At 40.1% G+C, this 17,009-nt stretch overlaps 3 protein-coding genes across 4 annotated transcripts; 2 read left to right on the top strand and 1 right to left on the bottom strand.

Annotated features, from left to right (window-relative positions):
* Positions 1 to 5: 5 nt before the first annotated feature.
* LOC108098192 (BUB3-interacting and GLEBS motif-containing protein ZNF207) lies at positions 6 to 9,913 on the top strand. 2 transcript variants are annotated; one of them, XM_017200928.2, is made up of 7 exons: positions 6 to 190; positions 356 to 663; positions 719 to 980; positions 1,154 to 1,571; positions 2,547 to 2,936; positions 5,387 to 5,507; positions 5,598 to 9,913. In XM_017200928.2, exons 1-7 carry the CDS (start codon positions 150 to 152, stop codon positions 5,735 to 5,737), a joined length of 1,680 nt encoding a protein of 559 aa, XP_017056417.2. In that variant the 5' UTR covers positions 6 to 149; the 3' UTR covers positions 5,738 to 9,913. The 2 variants fall into 2 exon arrangements, with proteins under 2 accessions (XP_017056417.2, XP_017056416.2); XM_017200927.2 differs by having other exon boundaries at positions 7 to 190; positions 5,387 to 5,519.
* Positions 9,914 to 10,459: 546 nt separating this feature from the next.
* LOC108098195 (protein yellow) lies at positions 10,460 to 14,436 on the top strand. The gene is made up of 3 exons (XM_043208415.1): positions 10,460 to 10,582; positions 11,901 to 12,181; positions 13,099 to 14,436. The coding sequence occupies exons 2-3, from the start codon at positions 11,917 to 11,919 to the stop codon at positions 14,193 to 14,195; spliced, it is 1,362 nt and encodes a 453-aa protein (XP_043064350.1). The 5' UTR covers positions 10,460 to 10,582; positions 11,901 to 11,916; the 3' UTR covers positions 14,196 to 14,436.
* A 39-nt stretch (positions 14,437 to 14,475) lies between these two features.
* On the bottom strand, positions 14,476 to 16,412 carry LOC108098196. Its single transcript, XM_017200933.2, has 8 exons — positions 15,987 to 16,412; positions 15,738 to 15,891; positions 15,473 to 15,676; positions 15,266 to 15,414; positions 15,082 to 15,212; positions 14,879 to 15,029; positions 14,710 to 14,823; positions 14,476 to 14,654 (listed from the first exon to the last, which is right to left on the bottom strand). Exons 1-8 carry the CDS (start codon positions 16,218 to 16,220, stop codon positions 14,493 to 14,495), a joined length of 1,299 nt encoding a protein of 432 aa, XP_017056422.1. The 5' UTR covers positions 16,221 to 16,412; the 3' UTR covers positions 14,476 to 14,492.
* Between the last annotated feature and the right edge of the window lie 597 nt (positions 16,413 to 17,009).

Here is a 17,009-nt window from a genome sequence, read left to right as displayed (position 1 = left end):
GTATCGTTCAGTCATCGGTTTTTTTCCATCTCTGCTGCTCTCCATTTTGTTTTCCACGGCGGAATTTTTTTGCTACATAAAGTTAAATTTTTACACCAATTACCCGACCGTTTTTGTAAATTTAAGTGTTTCAAATTTATCTTCGCATAATGGGACGCAAGAAGAAGAAGGCCTCCAAACCCTGGTGCTGGTATCCTTTTCGAAAAACTATCAACAAAGTTCATTTTCCACGGCATGTGCCGCTGGCTGTATCTCCACATACACACAAATTTATATAATTGTGTTGGTTTGGTTGTGTATAGTAGGGGGTCCACATCTTCAAAATTTTTTTCCTTAACTCTTAACTAAAAACTAGGTACTGCAACCGAGAGTTCGATGATGAGAAAATTCTGGTACAGCACCAGAAGGCAAAGCACTTTAAGTGCCACATCTGCCACAAGAAGTTGTACACCGGACCGGGGCTCTCCATCCATTGTATGCAGGTGCACAAGGAGACAGTGGATAAGGTCCCCAACTCCCTGCCAAATCGCTCAAACATTGAAATAGAAATCTTCGGCATGGACGGCATTCCCGCCGAGGATCTCAGGGATCACGAACGCCAAAAGAACGGTGGCAAGTCAGATTCAGACGATGATGAGCCGGTGGCCAAGAAAAAAGTGGAATGTAAGTAATTTTCCAAAGAAGAAATTCCGAGCAATCTTTAAATCTTAAATTATAGATGCCATGAGCGTACCGCCCCCTATGATGATGCCACCGAATATGATGCCGCCGCACATGCTGGGCCAATACGGCATGGGCATGATGCAACACATGCCGCCGCTGCCTCCGTACCCAGTACCTATGATGCCGCACATGATGCCGCCGCGTCCTCTGTTCCCGGCTGCCCTGGCCACCACATCGGCTGCGGCTGCTGCGGCAGCGGCCCATCACCACCACGCAGCCGCCATGGCCCAGCAAAAGCCAACATTTCCAGCTTACAGGTGGGCATCAATTAGGGGGAAACCACATTAAAATTAATTTTCGGCTTATTAGCACGTCCAAAGTGGTTTTTCTCCTTTAAACTGAGTCTCTGAAACAAGTTTTATGACTTATTTCTAGGCTTCATGTATATTAATTTTCACTAAACTTAACTTTCTTTCGTTTGTTAATAAAGTAATGCAACCATAAGTGCTCCGCCCACCACCAATCACGCTGGTGGTGCATCTAGTGCGCCACCAAGTGGTCCGCCAGATGCCCAGCAACACCAGCAGCGTCCACCGGCTCCGCCCGCAGCAGGCGGTGCTGCCGCCGCTGCTGTGACGACCAAGATCATGCACCCGCAGGAGGACCTCAGCCTGGAAGAGTTGCGTGCTCGGCAACCGAAAATACAGGCACGTCTGGCTGCCGCTTTGGCAGCCCTGGCGAATCCACAAAGCCGTAAGAGTCCCAGCAACAATGGCGGCGCTTCTTCGTCAATGCCCGCCACTCCGCCGCCTCCGTCACTGGCCGGGATTTCGCCGACGGGCAGCAATAGCAGCAGTGGCATGGCTAACGCGATTGCCGTCTCCACAGCCATGTCGAAGGCCCAGGAAGTGAGTTCTTATCATAGTTATAGAAACCATAGTCAATATAAATGAACAGACCGCGACGGAAACGACTTTCGGACGAAGATAAAACTGTACAAACCCAGCGGACTGAAACGCCGACGTGTAAAAAAGACAATTTCCAGAAAAAAAAGAAAAATTAAATAAAAGATTTGCACCTACAAAACCTGACTCAAACTTAAACGTCGACTGCATTTTGCGTTTTAAAAAAAATTCCATTTTTCCAAACTGGACAACAAGTTGTACCCATTACTGATACCAATTTTGGTTACAATTACGTTTTCTGTGCTATTTTCGTAAAATGCGATGCCGAAAATTACGTTTACTCGACCACAGCGTACGAAAGCAAACGGATTATAATACATAATTAAAAGAAAAACAACTTTTTTTAGCATATAGTATGATATATGTCTGTACAATTTTTTAATTAAACAAAGAAATTAATGGCAACAAAACAAACGAAACGGCGGTTTTCAATTTAACCAATTAAGGTTCTGTGATTTAAGGCAGCCTACCACAAAACCTAGAAAGTTTGATAGAAGGGAAATTGTATCTTGCCTCGGTCCCCCAACCTGAATACCTTTACAAAATCTGGAAAGGCAGTGCAGCTGCCCGTACTCATTGCATTTCTGCGATAAAGCAGAATTAATAATGCAATTCACCCTTTTTAGGGGTGTATCCCAGTAATAAAGAGATAAATATTTTTGGGGTGGGTCAATTTAAATGAAAATTAATTTGCCAGTATGTTCCCTAAAATCTTTAGACGTTGTTATTTTGGGCATTCGGTAAATTAATGAACATTTTAATTGAATATTTATACAATCCCTTCTCAGTTGCTTCTCAGTGTAGGAAACAAATCTCTATTCAGTTTTTGAAGGCTTTTTATTTGGTTGCTCCAAATAAATACTCCCCTCCTAGTGGTATGCGAGATAAATTCAATCGATTCCAAAAATTTTCTTACAGACCGCCGCTTTTGTAGCCGTGGCTCAGGCGCACGTCCACGCTGCCCAGGCTCAGGCCCAAGCTCAGGCCCAAGCTCAGGCCCAGGCCGTGGTCCAAGCCCAGGTGCAGGCGGCCCAGGTGGCCCACGCTGTGGCGGCCCAGCAGCAGGCAGTGGCACAGCAGCAACAGGCGGCAGTGCAGCAGCAGCAACAGGCAGCAGTGCAGCAGCAGCAACAGCAACAGGCCGTGGTGCAGCAACAACAGCAGCAGGCGGCGGCGGCTCAGCAGCAGCAGGTCAAGCAACTTGAGGAACTGAATCGGGCCGTTATGATCCAGCGCTTACAGGCTGCCCGGCAGCCGGCGAATCCTGGCGCTGCGGCAGCGGCTGCGGCGGCAGCAGCCGTCGGCATGGTAAGTCTCTAGTCCAGCGGGGCTGCGTATGCAAAACGTGAACCAGCAATCGAAAGAATGAACTTAACAAAATCGAATTCCAAGTGCTGAGAATCTCAATCTGTCAAAGACCACAAACGAACAAAAAAAAAAACGAAACCAAAATCTTGTGTCCCAGGGTGTTGCCCGAAAGCCAACGACAGCTTTTTCGAGCGGGTCAACCCGATATAGTTCAGAGCTTCGCCCTCACTTTCATGCTAATCACCATATATCTCAAATGTTATTCTAGATTAGTTGGGGGTCCAAAATTTAAATTTATTTCCAAGCTAGAAATGTATTTAAAAGGTTATCCAATTTCCACACTCACAAAACTAATCCTCAATTTTTGGCCGTTGACATCAAACGGAATCTTATGTGAATTTGTATTATTGTTCTTAACATTTATAAAAACGATTTAAAAGCTCATCAGCCAATTACATTATTTTTTTCTTTAGGAGGTAAAACTTTTCGATCATTTTGTGTAAATATTTATTTTGGCTAACAACAAGCGCTTATCAACACAATCACTTGAAATTTCCATTACTTTCCAAACAAATCACTTTTAACCAGCTTCTAAACAAGGGATTTTAACTGTCTCAACTTATAAGTCTTACATCACATCAAATTCTGAGCTGTGTTTAGCTTGAAAACCGAAAATTGTGTTTAAGTAACCGTTACAATTGCAGTACAGAGTACAGGAGTTCAGACTTGATAAGCGATAAAGAGTTGCAAGAGGTTTGCGCAGGGTCCGAACAGTGTTACAGTATGTATTGTTTTTGTACAACAACAAGTTTATCTTTCCCCCCCAAACCCAACCTAATCACTCCTCCCTCCCCAAAAAAAATAAACAAAACCAACTCACATCCCGCAAAATGATATGTGAAATGCAAAGTGCGCAATGCAACAAGATAAGTAAAAGCCAACAACTCCATTATATTCTTACTTAGTCGTACTTATGCAAGTAATTATGTAGTCTAAGCAAGTACCTACTCTCCTCTATCTCTCTCAACCGCTCACACCCATGCGTATATAATCCACAAGATCAATCCTGTCCCCAAGAAAGTTAATAGTACGTACTGCCTTGCAAGTAAACAGAAAACAATGAATTTACAATTATGATATTGAATGAGAAAAAAGTCGTGAGTTATGTTTTAACTATTTTGCAAGCCATGTAAGTACATTTCAATAATTTATATTACCAAAAAACAAAAAAAAAACAAAACAATTACTTTGAATTTGTCGTAATGGTTGCTGCGTTGGTTGGTTTAATTGATTGATGATTGATTGACTGGTTGATTGATTAATTCATATCCACAAAATATACACATGAATTAAGTAAGACTACACACCGCATTGATATGTCTCTCTCTATATCTCTATTACCTCGATAACTCCACCACCCGAAAAATACAAAAAAAAAAAAAAAAAATCAACTGAAAAATACGTCATAAGCATAAATATCTCTAAATGTTCTTTGATCTGTAAATTGTACTACCAAAATCAATGTTTTATGTTCCTAAAACCATGCATCTCTGTCTACCTTTCCCCAACATTCAAATCCCGGCCGATTACTGCCCGTTCCATCTTATTTCATACTAACATTCCATTCATCTGGTTTTATGCGCAGTACAAATGCTTATACACACAAGGTAGAGGACAATCGGTTGGAGATACCCCTCCTTTCATTTCCAACCGATGAGCTTGCCTCCTGACCTCCTCCTAACCCACTCTCACCCTCATCCAAACTCACAATCTTAGCCAAGTTTAAAACTAACTTATAACTGATAGATATTGGAACTTGAACTCGACCCCATGCCTCCGGTTAGTGAAATAAATTACTATTTCTTTCTCTTAAGTGCGAATACGATTATTTTGTTTACGTTGCTCCAATTGAAGTGCAACTCAAATATTAAGAAAGAACAAACCTTATATGGTTTGCAATGCAATCCCCTCACACCTTCTTCCACACCATCGTCGCCGTCAGTTCAGTTTCCGAATTGTAAGTACTTTTCTTTTTAAATCAACAACTATTTAATTACAAACCGAAAAAATAATATTGTTTTTACCATGGTGAGAAGAGAAGATGTCTCGCCTCTTCTCTCTGCTCTACTCAATATTCTACTCTATATATCTTGTCTCTGCTCTATCATACATTTGTAATGCGATGCAAAAAATGTTTTCCACCCACAACAAACCAAACACACATCCACACACCTCTTATCCATTTATTGAATAAGTTCGCAAAACCAACTTATTAATATTTTAAATGAAAAAAAAAAAACCAAACAACATAATTAATAACAACTTAGCTAATTTTGTGTACAATGGCTTCAATATAGACCTAGCTGAAGTGCCCTCAAAAATATTAATCCGAGCTATCGTTTCCATGCTCTTCTATATCTTTCTCTCCTCGTCCGATCCGTCACCTCCAGATGCCGTTACCTGGCCACATGCAGCTGATGCAGCCGATGCTGAGACCGATGGCGATTGGTCCCCATGGAGCGCTCATTGGCGGGAATATGCTAAGAGCAGCTGGTGCCCCTGGACTACACGGTATGCCGGCAGGTGAATAAATTTAATTTAGTCATTGCAATCTATCAGTAAGTTTGAATAGATATTAATATATGATTATTTTTCGTTTAGGTTTACTGCCCATGCAGGCGATCGGACTACCGGGGATGCCAGGTGCCTTGCCAGCTGGGGCGATGGCTATGCCGGGAATGGGCGTGATGCTGCAAGGACATCCAAACATGCTGCAGATGATGCAGCCGCGCTTCAGATGATGTCTGCCCGCAGCGCCGGGTCTGTTGCAGGCTCCAGCAGCCCAGCCGCCAACGCACCTGCAACCACATCCACAGCACGTGCAGCCATCGCGGCCGTTCTCGCGGACCACCGCCACCGCCGCTCTGCAGGCTCAGCCGCCGCTTTTGAGCTTGCCGCTGCCACTGCTTTTTCACGAGTGAGGCAAGGATCATGCTTATAGATTGCAAGCGGCAAACATCGCGCACTCAGCAAGCAAGTTGTTTTGAAAACTCAAACCAAAGTCAAGTTCTTTTTCAATGTATAACAGTTTTTGAGACAAAACACCCTCAACACACACAAACCAACACACACACACAAAAACTTCTCGGCCACACGCTACCCACTAATCAGCGGTTATGCCTAGTAAACCAGTCGATGTCATATACTATATATTTCGTTCATATAATGCACTCCATTCTAGCTTTTGTTCCTATCCAAATTGTTTCAATTTCCTAATCTGATCTTCTCGATGTGCGTGCATAAATACATCTTTTAGATATACTTTTTCGTGATCTTTGTATAACACAATGTACTCCACTGCTAACCCACAAACACTAACACAAACCATCTGAAGCTACTTTGCTGTGCTGTAGATCTCTATCTTTTATCTGTATCTATATTTGTATAATCAGCAATTAATCGTTGACACTAAATCTATACACACTTCTGTTTTTTAACATTCTCTTTCTTTTTTTTAGTTTCATTTAGTGAGCATATATTTTAAACACACCCACACACACACTCAAGTTGTTTAATTATATCTTCTCCAAAAACAAATGAAATCCGAAAAGAAAAGAAAATCCTCGGAATCACACAAAAATCAAATCCAAAAAAAAAAACCTGAACGCTCAAAGCTCTCGGTATGTTGACAATTGCCATATGCAGCATTTTTGTGTTGTTTTTGTGTTATTCGTGCGTAATTTATACTTTCGATTCTTTCTGTCCATGTGAAATGCTCTGCAAACTGTTACACTGTTAAACAATTCATACCACTTATGTTCAGGCCCCATGTTGTCTAGACCTTCGTTCATTCGTTCAGTTGCGGCTGACAAAAAGTAAGTCCTATCTTTCTTTACATAGTATATTTAACGATATACAAACATATTTATAAATATTTCAATTCTCAATATTTCTTTGTATCGTTTCGGTTCCTTTGGTATGTAATATATATTTGGTGTGTGTCATCGCGAGACAACAGATCAGAGCAGGTATCTACATACAAATTGTTTTCCTTTTTAATTACTATATATGCATATGAAATACTATCTATTCTAAGTCATTTGGTTATGGTATGGTTGGTACTAAACAGCAACAACATCTAAGCAAAAAATTATTAAACAATATATCCATCCCCAATCGAACCGCTACATAGCTTATAGAGTTACCTATAGGACACATCTAGTTAGGAATTTCTCACATGTTAGTAGTACACTCGATACATTGTTTCGGGATTGATCTTAATGGTTTTGTTTTGTTGTTACCGTAGCATTCTTCCAAAGTTCCCAGTTAACTAGCTTCCTTTCCACAACTTCAACTAGTTTTTGAACTAATAAAAATAATAATACTCGAGAGCTCCACCCATCTAAGAGACGCTCAGGCTTTTGTTAATCCGATGGTAATCATATAACCGTTTTTAGATAGCATAAGTAGTCGGTTGACAGTTGAAGAGTACTAGTCGTATACCCATTTGTTTAGTTATGTTTCTGGAAAGCAGCATGAATCAGATTGTTCTCCATGACCCGAGATCGTAAAATACTCCCCATACTCGACCCAGTGTAGCCCAGGGTAGTTAAACTTAGCACTCAGATCCCTGGATAGCACCACACGCATCACCTAACTCAACTAACACCCACTCCTGTTTGAGTATACCTATAGTACACACTCGTAACCCAACCATTTAACCATATATCTATGTATAAATACATGTATTAATGTAACTATACCGTGTAATTTAATCATAAGCAATGACAAGTGAAAAACTGCCCAAGGAGACGCGATTGAATCCGAATAATCCCCTCGCTCGGGCCAGTTTAGCGCAAAATTGATGTTGGACTTTTGGGTCTGGCAAATTCGCCGCACCGTCATCGGGATATCGCCGGCCATATCCAATTTCGTTGGCCCGGTTCGATAGTCCTGCGGTGTTAGAACGGCGTGCTTCAGACGAGAGTACCTCAATGCAAGTCAGACAATTCCAGATTCGGTGGCAATACTACTCCTATACGATTCACACACTCCTCGACTAAAATCGCATCTGTACACAGTCGTTATAATCGTAGAATAAATTCTCTCTTTCTCTGGACTTTGTAAATATTTGATGGACGCATTTCATTTCGTAGAGTTGCTATTTTCCTTTCACTTGTCTTTAGTTTCTGTCGGGAATGCAAACTAAATCAAAATTTTTTTAAACAATTCTTTTTAGACTTTACAATAATTTTAAAAAATTTTTTAAAATACACAAAAAAAAAGTAAAATAAGAGTTAAAATTTATCAGTCTTTGATTTGCTGTTTTAAAATACATTTTTTTTTTAAATTTAAAGCTGTGTTAATTGAGTGTCAAGTTATTATATATTGTTATTTTTTTTAAAAAGCTTTAGTTATGCTTGCATTTCCCGTCTGTAGTCTATTTTTGGTATTCTTATTTGGTGGTGGTCATACAAAATTTTTCCAAATTGTTGCTTTTTACTTTTTGATTACAAATAAATATCTTACTGTAAGACTCTATCCATACAATGCACGCGTTCGTTTGAAAAGAGTAATACAGCTTAAAGGCTACAAGTTTTGTAAACATTTAATGGGCTTTAGGTGTTTTGCGAAAAGAAATGAAAACTATGAACTAAGAATTACAATTTAGTCCACCAATCTGTCTGACTTTGCGCTGGGCGACACGCGAGTAGCTGGACAAATGGCAGTCACTGTAATACTAAACCCCACACACAACCGATCCAAAAGCGTAAACGTCTGCTGCATTCAGTCGAAAGCGTGTCACATTAATTTTGCTGAGCGAAAAGTCCCCTGCGTCCGTGCTCCCCCCTTCTATCTATATATCTATAAATAAGTGGTATATGTCTATCTTTGGATTATGTTTTGCATGCCCAGAAGAGTATGCCTTCCGACCACAAGTACAAGTTCAAACCGGACGCAGGCGATGTGCCGGAGTTTAGTCAGGAATTATACGGCTTTGTCCAGTATATTCGCAAACCTGAGACGAAGGCACATCATAGTTATTGAGCTAACTGTTGGACTTTTCGGTCCTTGTCATGCGACTATTCAATCGTTGTTACCACACGCATAACACCACTACTATAACTTTTGATATCAGTCGAATCGCGCATTGCAAACGCGTCTTGAACAATCCACACAATCCGGCGGCAAATTCACCAACCACATCGACCACACCATTTCTCAGCATCCGAATGAAGATGGATCCGAAAGAGATTTACTATAAAGTTTGTTTACACATTTTGTTCAGTGTTAATTTACTCATTTTTTTAATGGAAAAATAATTCATAATGCTTTGATAGTTGCAACTACCTTTTGGGAAAGTGTTTCAAGATCGAACAACTTTAAAACTAATGATGAACGATAAGAATTTGTTTTGCCAAAGATCTTTGAAGCTTTCGACCAAAGATTTTTTAAAATTAATCTTTGAATAAAAATAAATGTTTACCATGTTTATATTTTTCATAAGCTTTAAACCATTTTTGTTGCATTTACTCTTAACTGAAGCTTACGGTATTAACAAATCGATTTTTCCTTATCCATTTCTGTTCGTTCAACAAATAATCACACAAATACTTAGCTAATGCCTATACTATACTTAGTGCAAATGCATAAAATCAAAAACCAATAAGTTTGCCTATGTTAAATCATTTTTAATGTTGTAATGTAAATGAAAGATGCAAAAACCAGGAAAAAAACAAAAGAATTATTTTTAGCATTCTTCTACGTAAGATGTTTTACCAAAACGGAAAAAAAAGTATGCAAGGAACAAGTTATATAAGCAATTGTTTAAATTCTTTTAAACTAAATAAAAAGCAAAACCTACTATTAGAACAACAAAAATGCATAATAATAATATTTCTAGTTTAATGTTTCGATTGTTCTCTATTTTTTTGAAATTAATTTATTGAAATTTTAATAAATCGAATAAAAATGAACTTACACCACTTTTATTGGGAGGACTTGGGTTTTTAAATCTGTTCATCTTAATTGTAAAGCTCAAAAAACCTGAGTAACTGACTCATTGGGATATCCCCAATTAGTTTCTTTAGTGAATCAATCAGAAGTCGATTCATTTTTGAAGTAAGCCAAGACCTTTCTAGATCTTGTTCTATGTTGATTATCCAGCAAATAAATTAATAGATAATTTCATGTATAGATTAAATTACGCAAGCTAACAGGAAAATTACTCGGACTTGGGCTTGTCTAAGATCGTTTCGTGTTTATGGGTCGCTAATAAATAAACAGTAGGCCTGCGATGGCATAAGGCGTTTGTGGGAGTATTTTCAGGGGCTTGTCAATCGCAGGGCCACAGCTTGAGATTTTAATGGCTGGATTTATATAACCGTGGCGTGGGAGTTATGCATATTATTTGTGGGATAGCCCAGGGAGCGTGCCAAAAATTACTTTAATTCCTTTCCAGCGTGCTAAACCGTCTTAACGCTGACTAATTCAAGTTCAGTCGAATTCCAAGAGAGCGGGAACCACTCACGCAGACCGGTCTCAACAAAAAGTTGACTTGACTCGGCGACTCGGTTGACTTTTAGTTTCGTTTTGAGTCTCGACGCTGGCGGTTGTGTGGCTGCTGTTTTCGTGATCTTTAAAAGGTGTGTTAAGTGCCGACCCGAACTGTTGACATTTGGTAAAGATTTGTCCAGCAATCAAATAAACTCGGCGGTCATAAAACCGCAACCAGGGCCAAACGAAAGATTCAAAGCACAAACTCTGATCAACCAAACTCTATTCGAGTCAGCCAGGTGACAAGGTTTGCATAACTGGAGTTGGCCCGAATCTCTGTTGCTTTTAAGCCGTTCGCAATTGTCGTCCACTTGGTTGTAACAAAAATCAGAAAACAAAACTCAAGCTGAAACAAAAACAAACCAAATAAAAATAACGTGTTAAGTAATGGCTAACAAAAATAGAAATGATAGAAAAACCCAAACTGTAAATCTATGCCGTTCCATTGCAGTTAAGGCGGCTTAAAAACCATTAATAATGAAATAACATTTTTAATAACATGCTGCTCAGACCCGCCCACAATTATTAACGGAATGGAAAGAAAGTATCTTTTTTTAGCTGACTCACCTAAAAAAAACTTGAAAAATGCGTGCACAAAACGTTCATAATCGAAAATATGCCCAGATCATAAATAACATTTTTTTGATGGAACAATCGGGGAGAATGGCGGTCAGCCAAAGTGTTCTCATATAGAAATGCTAATGGCGGAATTGCGAGACTCGACTTGAATTCGAATGATGAGGTCGAGTGTCTGAAGCATGGATATACTCGTATATAGAGATGGTGCTCTAAAAACAAAGAAAAAAAGGTTGAATGAGCTGCCGGACAGCTTGAGATGTGATGAAGAAGGTTCATTAATGTTAAACATTCCCTAAAAAATGGGTATCCAAAACTTTGGTGAACTTACTCGAACACGTTCTGATTTTGTGGTTAGATAAGTACCTCAAGACTCGCTTTTAACCACAAAAAAATTTTGTTGCTTGGCAACTTAGCCAGAATTTGGCCGTCTCTGAAAAAAAACAAAGACAACTTTCAAATAACCGAGCAAAACCAAAGACAAAGTGTGACTCACACAAAGAATAAGAAGGCCAACAAAACGGCGGAGGCTGGGCCAAAGTGACAATATTAAGCGTTTATGAGGTCTTTAGCAAATAAATATAATTAATAATAAGCGTAAAAACTTTAAAAGTTATGCAGAAAAATGTCTTATATTTATTAGAAATAATTTAAAATGGGTGTATATCTCAAAAAATAATCAACGATTTATTGAACCAAATTAATTTAATCTGAACTCGGTTTTTTGAGTGCCTGATCGGGTTGATTTTATGGCTTGGACAAGGCCGTTGCGGCTTAACGGAAGCTTAAATGAGTGGAGCAGACAATTTTAATTGATTTTTGTGCTTTCAGTGAATTTATTAGAGCCATGCTGCGAGTCAGTTTGGGATTGCTCCTCCTGTGGGCAGTGGCTACTTTGGGAAACGACAATCTTCGCGTGGCGTACGAATGGCGGGAAATGGACTTCAAGTACGCCGATCCCGACCAGAGATGGACGGCCATCGAGCGGGGTGATTTTAAGCCGGCCAATGTGATTCCCTTTGGCCTGGAGGTCGCCGGCCATCGGCTCTTTGTCACTTTGCCCAGATGGAGGGCCGGAGTGCCGGCCTCGTTGGCCTACCTTGATCTTAATGGTAAGCGCATGAGTTGCTTGAGTTGCATTGTTGCAGCTGCCACAGCATTTCAACTTGAATATAATTGCCGCCTGCAATTGCACTATGTGTGCCAAGAACTGATCTCAGATCTCGAAATCTCGGTTCTCGGATCTCACAGATCTCAGCAATTGTTTTGTCTGATCAACTTGACCATCCAAACAATTCAGTTTCCTTTCGCACTTGCGGCAATTAGCATGGTAATTCCACGCGACGTCATCGTTAACTGTCTAAAAACAACAGTACACCACAAATCGGTGGATACCAGCTATGTGTACATATATACTTGTATATTGGATCATTTGGTTTTTTGTGTGTGGGGGCTGAGAAATGCGGACAATAAACATTCACATTTAGTCTTAGCAATTACAATGAAAGGCCACAAAATTTAGAAATATATTACAAATGAGTTCATGAATTTAAGTTGAACTACATTTTATTTCTCCCGCCTATATTATATGCTAATCTACATATTCCCGTATATAAATGATTCCAGTCAAAGCACATAAATAAAGTTACTTTACCTTTTACCGCCACACAACAAGGCAAGTGGGCAGTTGCCTTAGCCACAACTCAATCTCAGCTTATTAGCCAGTTAATCAATGTAGACATGTGCAAATGCAAAGCTTCAGTGCGGATTACTCATCAACAGTCGACCAATGTACTTCCAAATTGTGTCGACAATCTAATTAGCGGCACCCAAAACAAAAAGCAATGCAAATGACCAAATTTTATACAACGACAGAAATAAGATGACTGTTAACTGCTCACAAATATATTTGTAAGCCTCTAATTCAGAATAAAGTAAAATGCAAAATATATATAATGCTCTCTTGTTGTTTTTAAACATAATAATATTAAATTGAAAATAAATATATATATTCTTTATTTTTCAACAGATACTTCAAGCAAGAGTCCTGCATTGAAGCCATACCCCAGCTGGCAGGCTCACAATCTCAACGATGCCGAACCGGAGTTGGTTTCTGCTTTCCGAGTGCGAGCTGATCGCTGCGGACGCCTCTGGGTTCTGGACTCTCGGATCTCTGGAGTTCTGGAGCAGACCAAGATTTACGGAGCACCCCAGTTGTCGGTCTACGATCTGCACAATGATGATCTGCTGAGGCGCCATGTTCTTCCCGCCGATCAGTTGAAGCAGGGATCCCTGTTTTCCAATCTGGCGGTGGAGGACTCCGATTGCGAGAACACCTATGCCTATGCAGCGGATCTGGGCAGTCCTGGCTTGGTGGTCTACTCGTGGAAGGACCAGGAATCTTGGCGTGTGCACCACCACTTCTTCCACCCCGATCCAATGGCTGGTAACTTCAGCATCAATGGCATTGAGTTCCAATGGGATGATGGTCTCTACGGTCTGGCTTTGTCGAAACCTCTGGAAACGGGCTACTCCACATTGTACTTCCATCCACTGTGCTCCACCATGGAATTCTCGGTGGATACAGGAATATTGCGTAACAAAACCCTGGCCACTTCACCGATGATTTATCGGGAGTTCAATGTGTTGGGCTCCAGAGGTCCAAACACCCAGGCAGGAGCAGAATTTTTGGATCCGGAAACCGGTGTCCTTTTCTACGCCCTCCCCAATCAGAATGAAGTTGCCTGCTGGCGCACTGCCACCGAATTTAAACACAGCACTCAGAGTCGCATCTACAGGAGCAATGATACGCTGATTTTCCCCAGTGACATCAAAGTCGACGATCAGAAACGTCTGTGGGTCCTTTCAAATCAGTTACCCGTCTTTATCTACGATGAATTGTATCCCGGTTCCATTAACTTCCGCATTTTCACTGCCAGTGTAAAGGAGGCCATCGAGAACACGGCTTGTGAAATCAGAACCTCCCCTTTGCCAGATGTTATCAACAAGATCGGGGATATACTCAACACGAATATCAAATTGAAGTCCAGTTCGGCGGCTTCCCTGAGTAATTTAGGAGCACTGATGATTTCTGGCTTCTGTTTGCTTTTGAGCTTTAGGATGTAAAACCCAACGTACAAAAATATCTGGCGCACTCAAAGAAATAATTTTAAAATTATTTTTAAAACGTCTTAGAAACACAAAAGGTTCAGAAATTCAAAAACAAATCTTCGGTGGTTTTAACAACATTTTTTAATTCTACAATGTAAGAAATATATATTTATTTGAGTGCATCTGTATTATGTTAAGTTTTAGGCTAAGAAAACTGTAACTTTGTTCGTGATGTTGATTAAATGTGAGAAGTATATTTGAATAGTTTTCTTCATACTTCCTAGGAGAAACCAAGCCAGCTTGTCTCCTAAATCAATATTTTGTTGTCCCCTTATCTTTCTTTTTATAAGCAATCGCTATATCGATGGTCTCATCACTAGTTTGTGACTCATTGTCCTCTAGTTTTTCGGCCAATTTCTTCTGCTCCTTGTCCTGCATTCTCTTAATGAATCCACCGCAGAAGAAGAGAGTCAGCTGAAGGGAAACAAAATATTAGTAGAATCCAGTGCTACGATATATTTTTACATACGTGTTCTAGTATTCCAATCAACCCAAGAACAGAAAGACCCAGCAGAAAGCCAAGGGAACCACCCACATCAGCTATAAATTGTGTGGTATCGTAGCTTGGACGCTCTTCAATCATCTGCAAAAGGTAATAGATTTAATCAACATTCAATACATAAAATAGTATATAGTACCGATATCAGTTTGGTTGTGTAGTAAATATATATTTGTGTGCGTGGCTCCGGTTGGTTAAAGGCCTTTCGGTTCTGAATAAAGGTGGTATAGATTCTCGACTGGCAGGGCTGAACACAGTTGCAGTCGAAGTCATCTTCATTTTCATAAACACTGCACAAAAAAAAGTTAATTGTTTAAAATCTCTTCGCATTGTATGACTCACTCGTGATAATCCGATATTAATTTCCTCATAGAAACCGAATCATTGCAGGGTTCACTTTCGATTTCCTGCATCCAGGGTCCTGAACACTGAAAATTATCCGCCAAATCTTGCCAGATGCACTGTTCTCCACACTGAAAGAACTTTAAAAGGTTAACTTATAGATGGGTATTACTTTCGAAAGTACCTTCAAGTCACTGTAGTTCTCATCAGAGGAACACGCCTCTGTGCGTGTCTGAACATTCGAAAAGTATTGGGTTTGCAGCTTGATCTCAATTTCCTCGTTAACACCCACGAAAATGTATTCCACACGCCCAGAACCCTTCATATTGATTTCTATTGAGTGTAAGAAATTGAGAACATGTAAATGAATTTTAGGTAATTGTGGGCTTACCTGTGAAATTCTCCTTCTTATCGTGTATGAATACATGCCAACCGACACTTCCTGTATCAATATCGCTGGTGGAAGTGGTCAGCATGGAATGTTCTAGCATTATGGAGTAGCCCACTGCTTTGGAAACCCTCTTGGCGGGCTCCTTCGGTCGAAGGGTAAAGCAACGACCCATATAAAAATGTAAACTGGTATTCATATCCACATCTAAGCAAAGTCAATATGACATATTTAAGGTTAATACATTAAAAAATGTTGGTCAACTCACTATTTGGATTTTCGTTTAGTCCGTAAAACACAAAAGTATCGCTCATATCATGAGTGCTATTTTCAAAAAACTCGTCCAAGGAAATTTCTCCAAAGGGATAGTTCATCCAGCAGGTTGCGTACTTTGGATGAGGACAGGCGCCGCCGGAAAGTTTCTACAATAAAATATTCATATGAATCCATAAATAGTTTATATCCATTGCTTTCGCTGATATTTTGTATATATGTCCTATTTTCTGGATCCACTCACAGTAAGGACATCCTCTTTATAGGGCGGTTCCCGGCATATGGTAACCGCTGGCATTTCAATAGTTTCGTTGAGATTGTAGTAGGAATGAGTGGAGATGGGAGGATCGTAGAGCTTGGAGAAGCACTCGTACAACTGGACAATGACCACAATGCAGCAGGCGAAGAGCACCAGGTAGCGGATGAGCTTGGCTGGATCGCGGAAGAGCCAGGCCCGAGTCTCTGACCAGTAACCCATGTCGTGCGGAAAGTGAAACTCGAGTGAGGTCGCTGGTTGCCAAATACCAGTTACCAGTTTCTGTCATGGCTGAGGGCTCTGGCCAATATCTTTGGGCCAGGCAGCCTGCGCGAATTCTCACAGTTGGTCAAGATAAGCCTAATATTGATTTACATTCCGTGGTGGCGATAAAGCTCCATGAACCCATCGACGGGGACTATGGCCGTGATTATGTCCGTTGTTTGCAAAACACTGTAGTGCCGCGAATCTAAGCGTAACATTACCAAAACATGTTGTTTATAATTGTCTGTGCCGGGCAGATAGATACGCTATATCTTCAGTATCTGTATCTGCAGCTGAAATCACCGCTATGGTATGGTAACCTTTTTATGGTTTTATGTTAGTTGACTTTTCTAACCGATGGCATTATAAATTTGTAGCGATTGTATGAGTTTTCTAGGTTTCATTGAAATACATCAAGTGTTATGTATGGAGCTACAATTTCTTCAAATATTTGGTCATAAAAATTGAGTATTTGTTGGGTGTTTTTATTATTATTGCCTACATCAGAATAATACCCAAAACATGCCTAACATTTTAATTATTGGTTTATTGGTGAACAAAGATATAATGCTAATGATAACTGCTTTGCTTCATAAAATCGAAATATCATCGACATTATTTATTATAACGCTGAAAACAAATCATGTTCCAAACAAAGTCCTTATGTAAACCCCCTTTTGCGATACCTTAGTGTATCATCAAGGCACCTCGCACGGGAATAGTTTGACCTTATAGACAGCCAAAGCT

The sequence above is a fragment of the Drosophila ficusphila genome, unplaced genomic scaffold (assembly GCF_018152265.1).
Source record: "Drosophila ficusphila isolate 14025-0441.05 unplaced genomic scaffold, ASM1815226v1 contig_436, whole genome shotgun sequence".
Taxonomy (NCBI): domain Eukaryota; kingdom Metazoa; phylum Arthropoda; class Insecta; order Diptera; family Drosophilidae; genus Drosophila; species Drosophila ficusphila.
The sequence above is the reverse complement of the archived record's forward strand: the minus strand, read 5'-3'. Positions and strand labels throughout refer to the sequence as shown.

Coding starts and splice junctions, on each gene's coding strand:
- LOC108098192 (XM_017200927.2), top strand. CDS start 150: ATGGGACGCAAGAAGAAGAAGGCCTCCAAACCCTGGTGCTG. Junction 981..1,153: donor CCAACATTTCCAGCTTACAG/GTGGGCATCAAT, acceptor TTGTTAATAAAG/TAATGCAACCATAAGTGCTC. Junction 5,520..5,597: donor ACTACACGGTATGCCGGCAG/GTGAATAAATTT, acceptor TTTTTCGTTTAG/GTTTACTGCCCATGCAGGCG.
- LOC108098195 (XM_043208415.1), top strand. CDS start 11,917: ATGCTGCGAGTCAGTTTGGGATTGCTCCTCCTGTGGGCAGTGGCTACT. Junction 12,182..13,098: donor GGCCTACCTTGATCTTAATG/GTAAGCGCATGA, acceptor ATTTTTCAACAG/ATACTTCAAGCAAGAGTCCT.
- LOC108098196 (XM_017200933.2), bottom strand. CDS start 16,220: ATGGGTTACTGGTCAGAGACTCGGGCCTGGCTCTTCCGCGATCCAGCC. Junction 15,677..15,737: donor ACTAAACGAAAATCCAAATA/GTGAGTTGACCA, acceptor GACTTTGCTTAG/ATGTGGATATGAATACCAGT. Junction 15,213..15,265: donor AGAACTACAGTGACTTGAAG/GTACTTTCGAAA, acceptor AAGTTCTTTCAG/TGTGGAGAACAGTGCATCTG.